Raw genomic sequence first — 10,695 nt, forward strand, 5'->3', positions numbered from 1 at the left:
TAGGAGGCGTGATAAGCCATTCAACGCCATTGACGGCGATAGACGTCCTATCGCTGCAAACCCTCCCAGATTAAATGGATGGGAGGTCTACAAATTGGTCATACTCATTTCAATTCACCATCCCCAATAATGCCAAGGGTATTGCATCTTTAGGTCAAAAATGCATATTCTTACCTGATTTACCGCCAAGCAGAAAAAGTAAGGCCCCCGCCCCATGTTATATCGTGACAGAACGCCATTTCGAGCATTTTTATTGATTCCTCCGTTGCAAAGTGCCAGTTGTGATGTCCGTGCACGCAGGCAGGGTCAAATGAGGATGCTTGATTAGGAAAGCCATTAATCCGCTGGTCTCCAGATTAAATGTGGCACAGTCGTTCTCAAAAAACCAAGACAGACCCAAATTTGGCTCGTCACTTTTTATTTTCAGAAATGGAGGAAAACATGTACAAACTTGAGTAAAAAATACTCCAAAACTTTCCGTTCGGTCGTTCATATGGAAGAAATTTTTTAAAAAGCGCGCTGCCCAACATTGGAGAGCTTGTCTTATCATTTCTTTGGTAACGTGCAAGGGTCGCTGCCGTTTCCAGCGAATGCCAATTTTTCAGCGTACTAGTCAGACACTCATCATGTCAAATGCCAGCTGCTTCCATTGCAAAACTCGAAGTCATTTGGTCAACTCTCTCAGTGCCATCCATGATGATGGCTCTTCTCAAAATTCATCGAGTTTGTCTCTACTAGACATCCAAAACCATTTGAACTTTTAAACGGATGGCCGTCAATGGCAGCCACGGATTTAAAAAGATGCTCCAGGAGTAGGGCAATAAGGTCACTTGTGTAAGGGTCATATTCAGTCATTTCCTTCAATCATATGAGAAAATGAGCAAGTTTCACGTGCTTACGTTAAGGAATATATATTTACACACACACATGCATACATGAGACCCGTGTGTGTATTGCAATACCTCACATTGCGCAGGGAAACTGCACGCTGAAGCAATTACGGGCCGGCATAAATCACAGGAGCTCCGCGATGGCCAGCCACAGACTCCACTGAGTCATTTTCGTTTCTAGTTTGACACATCGGAAGTGGGGGCTTTAAAAGTGTCGTCATCATCGCAGAGCTAGAAGGCAAGATTCAAAGTAAGGACCCCAAAAAAAAAGACATGATGAGCAGAAGCAAAAGTTGTCATCGTGTACCATGGAGGACCGCCAGCAGGAGGCGTCACACGCAGATGCAGGGCAGCGGCTGATTTCTGCTACGGTGCTGACATCTGTTGGTGAAAAGAGTGAATGACATTGGTTAGGGCACGAGGCATGTTTTAGAAGATTTTTTTTCATTCGACTAGTTTTCAGACGAGGGCAGCAGCTATCGATTATTTTAGTAGTCGATTAATCGATGCACTAGTTAGTTGGAAAAATCGGATAAGGAACATAAATTGAAATACCTGACCTGAGCCTCAAACGGTATAAAAAAATTAATAAGGCTTTGTAGTAGCATTGACGCAGGAGGGTTAAGCCGCAATATTATACATACTAATAACTATTAAATGGAAGACAACAGGCTACAGTGATTTGTAAAAGTGTGATTTATAGTCCGTAAAATTAATGGTGTAACGGTACATGTATTTGTATTGAACCGTTTCGGTACGTGGTGCTCGGTTTGGAACGGAGGCGTACCGAACGAGTTTCTGACGTAATGTAACCCTTACTTTTCGAGGCTGTGAGTCGATCGGCTTACAGTTTGTGTAGATTATATTTCCTCTACTCTTCTACTATAATGAGGACCAACACGGTAGGACAGTCCAGAAACGTCAACGGCGCAACAACGTGGCCGCCGCGAGAACGCAGTGAAACGCGGGCGTTAAAGTCAATCGGCCAATGCACACCAGTCACAGTGCGGCCGCGTGTTAGACGCGTCCCAGAAGTGGCTCAACACGACGCACGCGAAAAGAACGGCAGAGTTAATTATTTGACGCGAGACGCGACCCTCCTGCGTCAGCGCTACTACCGGTAGCTAGGATAGGGCAGACCAGAAGTCACTCGTGTAAAAACACGGCGGATCCGTTCGATTTTCAAACAAATATGTGATCGTAACCCACTTTTTGAGTCCATCAGATCTCTTGAGTGGTAGATCGGGGCACAGTTGACTTGTCTTTGTTGATTTACTGCTGTCTTCTCTGCTATAATATAACCATTACGGCCCGGTGTTCAATACAAAACCCTCCTACCACAACAAAACAAGTAGGAACTAATATTCACATAGGAACTAAAGTTATACAACATAAAATAAACAAAATAAATGAATACTACATCACATTTGTAAAATATAAACACATAATAAATAATAGCCCATTTAAATAAAATAAACTGAAATGAGCTAAAACGCCTGTAATTAAATGATAAGAATAATACACAGATCCTGCTTACACAATTAATTTCTGTGTGGCGCTTTAACTTGAGAAAATCCACCAATAAAGCTTTTGAAAACCGTTCATAAGAAAAAAAAAAAAAGATTCATTGAGGCATTTCATTTGTAAAATACATGTTAAAATCTTTGTCACTGGGATTGCTTTTCTCTTTAGCGCAGGACTTCTTTCAGAAAGAAAGCTGACCAATAGTCTGGGTCTGAAAGGCAAATTGTTGTTGGATTACCCTTAAATACCCGCTACTTTTTGAGCAGAATTCTAGCTTTGTATAGGCTAATGTTCCTATTGTTGAAAGCACAAAGGTGTGTAATAAACAACTAGCACATTTATATTTTGCATTTGTTTTCTTCGTGTACCGAAAATGAACCGAACCGTGACCTCAAAACCGAGGTACGTACCGAACCGAGATTTTTGTGTACCGTTACACCCCTACGTAAAATACCGGAAGGATGAATGGATTTCTTACCTGGTGTGGTTCAGTGGTAGAAGAGTCATCATTCCCCAACCCTTGTTCCGACTGGCAGCCAAAATCTGATTGAAACTGGATGGCTCTTTTGTGGTCCGAGCAGTCACAATCAGATTTTTGCAGGACAGATATGGACAAGATACTTGTCAGTGTGAACAACTCAGATGGGTTTTGACCGTCCAGGACGTCACACCGTGCTGGATGAGGCCTTCGTCGCCACGGCAACCTGTCAAGTGTGTCAATAATGCTGCCCGGTCTGAATAGGCCCAGAACTGATTTGGGCACTCGCTAAAAATGGTGTGAACAGTCAGTCTTAAAAATCAGATATACCTGCAGTCTGAACACAGCAACTGAATGCAGTGTTGCTCCCGATGCCGCGTCATGAGTTGATAGATGGGCATCGAGTGTCAAAGCGCTTTGCGTGCCTTGTTGGTGCAAAGGCTCTGTACAAGTGTTAGTTCATTTACCAACAGTGAAGTCAGAGAAAAAACATGAGGGCTATGCAGTAGCGAACGTCCTGTGGGTGTTTATTCAAATTCCAACTAAAGACTGAACGCGAGCGAAACAAAGAAAGGCGAAACGTGAGGGCAGCTCTGGTGGGGTTACTGGAACTGGATGTGGATTTGGGCGAAGGCGGGCTCCATCTTGACCTGGTGCGTGACCGCGTGATCCCACAGCGCCTTCTTGTGCGCGAAGGAGAGTCCGCACTGATCGCAGGTGAAGGTCTTGGCCTTGCCGGCGTGCGTGTGGCGGTGCTTGGTCAAGTGGTAGGACAGGCGGAAGCTCTTGGGGCAGAGGTCGCACTTGAAGGGTTTCTCGCCGGTGTGGATGCGCATGTGCGACTTGAGGTAGCCCGACTGGATGAAGGCCTTGCCGCAGACGTCGCACTTGTAGGGGCGCTCGCCCGTGTGGTAGCGGTTGTGCAGGCGCAACTCGCTGGCGGTCAGGAAGGTCTTGCCGCACTCGGTGCACTGGTGCGGCCGCTCGCCCGTGTGGATGAGCTCGTGGCGCTTGAGCGAGGTCTCTTTCATGAATTGCTTGCCGCAGCTGACGCAGGGGTAGCGCACGCCGATGTGCACCTGCTCCACGTGGTTGTTGAGCTGCACCTTGGTGCGGTAGGCCGCCTGGCACTGCGAGCAGGCCCAGGGGCGCTCCTCCGAGTGCGTGCCCATGTGCACGTTGAGCTCCGAGGCCGAGCGGTAGCACTTGCCGCACTGCCAGCAGAGGAAGGGCCTCTCGCCCGTGTGCTTGCGTTGGTGCACCGTCAGGCAGTTGGAGGAGCGGAAGCGCCCCGGGCACAGGTCGCAGGCGAAGGGGAACTCGCCCTTGTGGATGCGCTGGTGTACGGCCAGATAGGAGAGCTGCGCGAAGCTCTTGCCGCACAGCGAGCACGGGTACGGCCCGGAGAAGGCGTGCTGCTTCTGGTAGTGCTCGCGCAGGCGCCGCATCAGCGTGAAGCTCTTGTCGCACATGGTGCAGGACATGGGACGGTGCATCAGCTGGTGCCGCTCGAAGGCGGCCTCGCTGGCCAGGATCTTGCCGCACTCTTTGCAGTACAGCGGGTCGTGGATCCTCTGGTGCACCTTGGTACAAATGGGCAAAACGGAACGATAAAGTGTTATCAATCGATAGACGTTCCATCCGTTTGGAACGGGAGATTAGAAATGGATCAAACGAACGTCAATGGTAGCCAATGAGTTTTAGGAAATAAAATGAAGCCTGTTATAGCTAGCGTCCGGATAAGCGTCTCACCTTGAGCATGGTGAGGCTCTTGAAGACCTTGCCGCAAGCGGCGCATTTCAGTCCGTCACGCGTGTCCGCCTTGCACACAGTCTCCTGGTGCTCCTTGAGCGCCGACAGGAACTCAAAGTGCTTGCCGCAGTTGGAGCACCACACGGGGATCTGGTGCGCGGCGCCCTGGCCGTCGGCGTTTCCGGCCCCGGCCTTGGCTTCCTTCTTCCAGGAGAAGCGGGCAGACTTCTTGTTGCAGACGGCGTAGATCTGGTGGCGTTTGAGGCCGTGCAGGTGCTTGAAGCGCTTCTTGCAGTGGACGCAGGGGTACGGACGTTCGTCCGTGTGACTTTGAATGTGGCGGTTGAGCGTCTTGACGTTGTCGAAGGATCTGGCGCAAATGGGGCACGCGTCGGTTTTGCCCCGAGCCTTTTGACGGGCGGCCGGCCGCCCGGGCGACTCTCGCGGGTTCTTCTCGACTTCGGCCAAGATCTGATCCACGCTCTTGCGGGGCTCTTCGCGCACGCCTTCGTGGCCGTGGATGATCTGGTGCTTTTTGAGCGTGTCGCGGTACTTGAAGCCCTTGTCGCAGCCGACGCAGATGAAGGGGCGCTCCTCGGTGTGCGAGCGCAGGTGCTTGGCCATGTCGGCGCTACACGGCAGAGCGCGGCCGCAGATGGGGCACACTTTGCCCTCCGCCGGCTGGTGGTCGGGATCTTCGCAGGCGTCTTGCGGGTTCTTCAGCTCTTTACTCTTGCAAATCTCCTTCTGATGTCTCTTCAGGATGTAGGGGTCCTTGAAGCTCTTCTCGCAGAAGGAGCACTTGTACGGACGCTCCTCCGAGTGAGACGTCATGTGGCGCTCCATGTCCACCTGCCGCGCAAAGAATTTCCCGCACAGGGCGCAGTTTCTGTCGTCCGACGTCTCCGGAGAGTCGCTCTCCGCCGCCGCCTCGTCGTCGTCGATGGAATTGTCCCTCTCGTGGATGCGCATGATGTGGCGCTTCATGTCGTACGGGTCGCGGAAGCCCTTGTCGCAGTGGGCGCATTTGTACTTGAGCTCTCGGTTCTCCGAGTGCGTCTCCTGGTGGCGCCTCATGGCGGAGGCGCGCAAGAAGCTTCTGCCGCACACGGGGCACGTCTTGTCGTTGGGGTGCTTCTTCCTCTGACGCTTGGCCGCGTCCGAGGCCTCTTCGTCCTTCTTGGTTTCGGCCGCATTCCTCTTCAGTTGCAGGCGTTTGCTTTGCTTGAGTGGCCGGAACGGCGCCGGCTTCAACGAATCCTCATCTCCCTCGCCTTCTTGTTCTTCTTCCTCTTCGGGGTGAGGCTCCATCAAGCCGGGCGCCTGTTCGATCTGTATGTAGTCCAAGAGCGTGACCGTCTCGCCCTCCACCTGCACGGTGACGCATCCCGCCATCTGCTCGCCGTGGGGCTGCAGCTGGATGCTTCCGTCGTCGATGACCACTTTTTCCAGCTGCGGGAGGGCCAGCGAAGAGAGGATGCAGTTTCCAAAAGAGGACGGGATGCTCTGAGAGTCGTCTAATTGGGAAGATAACAAAGATCAATGTTCCTCTGCCATTGACAGTGACTAACATTATTTCAACTGGTATGGATAGTGTTGTGTGATTACGTTTCACTGCCATCGACGGCGATAATACGCCCAAACCCAATGAATGTTCGGACTAGGGCTGTCAAACGATTACAATTTTTTCATCGAGTTAATTACAGCTTAAAAATAATTCATCGTAATTAATCGCAATTCAGACCATCTATAAAATATGCCATATTTTTCTGTAAATTATTGTTGGAATGGAAAGATAAGACACAAGATGCATTCAACATACGGTACATAGGTACTGTATTTCTTTATTATAACAATAAATCAACAAGATGGCATTACCATTATTAACATTCTATTAAAGCGATCCATGGATAGAAAGACTTGTAGTTCTTAAAAGATAAATGTAAGTACAAGTTATAGAAATTTTATATTAAAACCCCTCTTAATGTTTTCGTTTTATTAAAATTTGTAAAAAAATTTTTTTTTTTTTTTAACCTGTCCTGTTCAGCTGTTTGACACAGAGAATGGAAGACTAAAGCCTGAGTTATACTCCCGCGTTACGGTGACGGCGTAGCGACTACGGCGTCATTCGACATTCGATAGTTCTGCGGTGAGGGAACGCGTTGCTCTGTAATTCACCGCCAAGCCACTAGAGGGATGTGGCGTTATGTTTGTATGGTTTTGGGGCATGATTGTTGACTACTTCCGCTAGTCGGAGAAAAAATAAACAATGCAAGATGGAACTCTTGAAAGTAAATATTCTGCTCATCAACACTGAATAAATATTGAACATACAAATGTTGACGGGCAGGCGACGCAGAAGACGGTTTCGAGGCGGTCTGGCCAACTTTTGATGCCGCACAGAGAGTTTTAGACTCGGGTGGAGAGAGCTAGCTGTGGCGGCTAGCTTCAAACTGGCGTCGAGCACTGCGTTCAAGGTCTGCAAAGCCCTCCAGCCTGATTTGTTTGCCGTGTCCTACAACCAGCCAGTGGGAAGCCATAGCAGATTTCTGGCGTCTAGGGAACTTCCCAAACTGCGTTGGGAGGCTTGATTTTAAGGTTATCATAAAAAGCACCGAGGCACTCTCAATCAGTGATGATGTATTGTGTGTGTGAACTGTCTGTTATTGAAAATTAAAGATCAAAACAACTCTTTTGACACCAAATCTGTGCTTTATTCTTCATATACTTGAAACATATGTACACAGTAAATGATGAAGTGCACCAACCAAAAATACGACATAAAGTGATAAAAAGTTGGTAGTTTTTGGCCGACTGTGTCACCGCTTCGTGTGGCCACTCGATTCCGACCACCCACGTCTCGGTGGTTCTTCCATTTATTTATTTTTTCGATCGCCGACCTTGCCATTTGGCAGTCACAATAATAATTTCTTGACGAGACTTGCTCTTCGATGATACTCCCGTTGGCTTGGTGCATTTTTGCGTGTAGAAAATAATGTTTGATTCTATTCTACAATGGCGGTGTTTTCGCCCGGAAACAACAGTCTGAGCGGACCATTCACAGTCCGTTTTCGCTACGTCAACGCGTCTACGCGACGCGAAGGTTAGAAAAATTGAGAGGTGCGCGTCAGGCTACGGCGTAGGGTCGTAACTCGATTCTTCCTTGACGGCGTAGGTCTGACGCGGAAGTATAACTCGGCCTTAAGTTCCCGGATAGTCTGAACAGTTTTAATGTTTCACATTGAGAGTCTGACATACTACCATTGTGATCATTCAAAATACCTTTTTATTACGACAAAGCAGCGAACAGGAAGGGATTATGGGGGGACAGAAGAAAAGAAACGCAAGAGAAGAAAGAAAAGAAACACATACACAAACAACAACAAAAAAATACATTGAACATCTAGTCTAATTACTAATATGCTGGTGCCATCGTCAGCGAGATGTATTTCCGGTTTACACCAGCCTATTGGCCAGTGAAAGAGAGGGTGGGGGTGTCTACAAGCTAAGTGAATGAAAGGGGTAGAGTGTACACAAATCAGTTCTGTGATCTAGAACCCAGTAATCGTGTGAATCTCTTATGAATGTAAGCCCATTGGCAACCAACCCTACACCGCCCTATCGCCAATCCCGGCACCAGGACCCCCCAACCCGAGCATGCCCTACCACATCCAGCAGCACGCGAGCCCCACCGGGCGCGCAAAAGCCACGCAGACGGGCGGAGAAGCAGCGCGGGCGCCAACCCAGGGCCACGGCCCCCACCCAGCCCGCCCGGGGAGGGAGGGCAGGCGGGGGGGTCAAGCGCAGCCCATCCCTCCTCCCGCAGCCCAGCAAAGGAGCCATCGTACCACACCCCCCAACCCCCCCGGGATCCAGGGTGGTCTCACGGGCCACCCGCGCACCCATCAACCGGCCTTCAGGGATGGCAGGAATTTGCAATATTTTCAATCAAAAAGTAAACTAGTAACTCGCCATTGTTGATGTCAATAATTACACCATGCTCACTCATTGTGCTGAAGCCCATAAAATCAGTTGGACCCAAGCGCCAGCAGAGGGCGCCAAACACCAAAAAGCAAGTAACACATTACACTGCTGTCATTTTAATCTGTTTGAGCGGGGCATGTGCGTTAATTGCGTCAAATATTTTAACGTGATTAATTAAAAAAAATAATTACCGCCAGTTAATGCGATAATTTTGACAGCTGTAGTTTGGACGTCTATCGCCGCCGACGAGTTAAAAGCCTCACCGGTTAAATCCAAGTGTCCGAGCGCAGTGTTGTGCAAGAGCACTGCCTTCATGTGAGACGGGTCGGGGACCGAGTGGATACATTCATCCAAGGCGTCCGGGGCGGCGCTCAACATGGCGGCCGTCTAGATACGACAAAAAATTGGAAACTAATGAACCCAACCTGATTTCTCTTTTTAATATACCCAAGCGGTTTCTGGTACCTGTTGGATGTCCGGCACAGGTAGAAGTTTCTCCAACCTGGAGAGGAAGTCCAGCATGAGCACCTGAAGAGCGCCGTCGTAATCCGGTCCAAAGTCAGTGGGGAAAACGTCCTGAAATGGATGGATTATTCTAAAAGTCATTCCTTGATTGTCTTTAAAAGCAACTCCAGAAGAACCTGGAAGAACTTGTCCCTCTCTTCGGCGTCTTTAAAGAGCAGCTCCAGCTGATCCACAAAGTTGGATTTGGGAAACTGGACATCAGCAAAGCACGGCTAGGATACAAGCACGTTTGCTTTCAGTGAACGATCGTTTCTCAAGAGAGGCCAAAATGAAGATACCAACCTGAGACGCCCACGTAGATATGAGGCCCTTGATTCGGCTTAAATGCATCTGAATGGTTTCTCTGTCTGGGTTTGCCTCAGAACGACACAATTCCAGAACCACCTGCCGTCAGCGACAGCCCGTGAGATGAAAGTACGTGTGACATCCGGTCGTGACGGTCTTACCCGTGCCCGAAGCCCCAGCAGAAGCTGAGCCTTGTGGTCGGCATTCAAGAGCTCTGGAAGAACGTCGGTGACGGTGCAGACGAACTCTTCCACCGTGCCGTAGTCTCGCACGTCGCCACGCTGCACCGCCTGCCACATTGCCGCCGAGACCAGGCGCAGAGGCGGGATGAAGAGACGCAGGGAAGGAAGCAGGAGAGGAGCATCTGGACACCAAACACAAGATGGACATCTCGTTTTTAGAGTGATTTTCTTCATTTGTGATGTGTCCCAACCACCAACATTTTTTAAAAATTTCTTGATTATTTTGCACAATTAGCCTGAAACCAATAAGTTTGAGGGACATGTCAACTATAAAACGTCAAGGAAAAATATTCAGGATTTCATTACTGACACAAACCACGTCATTCATTTCAAACACGCCACCAAACGTCAATTTGGAGCATAACAAGTTGAGTTCAAATGTGACGCTTTGGGTTTGACAATGTTTGTGTACGTTCCGCGTATTTATTGTTGACACGTGTCAGCTGGGGAAAACGATCACTGGTCGCTTAAATGACAGCTGATCTCTGTTCTATTTTGGCCCCGGTTACTTTGAAAAACATTTCAATATCGGGATCTAACTTGGTTAGCTTAGCATAACTACGCTTCTTCCTGCTAAACGAACTCTCCGCCGCCATCTCACAGCGGGCTACGCCATGTTGCGAATCGAAGAGACCCGGAATGCACCCGGAGCAATCGGTTGATTGTTTTGCTTCGCTTTACCGTTTTCGGGACGATGCAGAATCTCCATGTGTTAACGAAGATGGTTGGAAAGAGGTCAAATGGAGTTTGGATCGTGGCTCGACGTCCGCCCGGGTGGCGAGCGGGGAAAAAGGCTGCTCGATTTTCTTTTCTGACTGCGCAGGCGTGTCGTCCTTCCGAAGGCTGTTGTCGCCCTCGCTCAACAGTCATTTAGATTCACAACTTAGGAATTTACCGTCCTATTGTCTTGAAATCTATCTTTGAATAAAGAACTAATAGCAATACTGCCGTTGTGGCGCATCCAAAAACTTTGCAGTGCGGAAATAACGAGGAATGGAGGCTTTTCCTCGCCCAC

General features: G+C 49.1%; 1 protein-coding gene across 2 annotated transcripts; it reads right to left on the bottom strand.

Annotated features, from left to right (window-relative positions):
* Positions 1-296: 296 nt before the first annotated feature.
* On the bottom strand, positions 297-10,695 carry LOC130928746 (zinc finger protein 30-like). Of its 2 annotated transcripts, XM_057855484.1 has the most exons (11): positions 10,362-10,695; positions 9,600-9,802; positions 9,436-9,537; positions 9,270-9,365; positions 9,094-9,204; positions 8,892-9,015; positions 4,645-6,161; positions 2,893-4,475; positions 1,198-1,271; positions 963-1,121; positions 297-858 (listed from the first exon to the last, which is right to left on the bottom strand). In XM_057855484.1, exons 1-8 carry the CDS (start codon positions 10,387-10,389, stop codon positions 3,495-3,497), a joined length of 3,162 nt encoding a protein of 1,053 aa, XP_057711467.1. In that variant the 5' UTR covers positions 10,390-10,695; the 3' UTR covers positions 297-858; positions 963-1,121; positions 1,198-1,271; positions 2,893-3,494. The 2 variants fall into 2 exon arrangements, with proteins under 2 accessions (XP_057711467.1, XP_057711466.1); XM_057855483.1 differs by having other exon boundaries at positions 297-1,121.

The sequence above is a fragment of the Corythoichthys intestinalis genome, chromosome 13 (genome assembly GCF_030265065.1).
Source record: "Corythoichthys intestinalis isolate RoL2023-P3 chromosome 13, ASM3026506v1, whole genome shotgun sequence".
NCBI lineage: Eukaryota > Metazoa > Chordata > Actinopteri > Syngnathiformes > Syngnathidae > Corythoichthys > Corythoichthys intestinalis.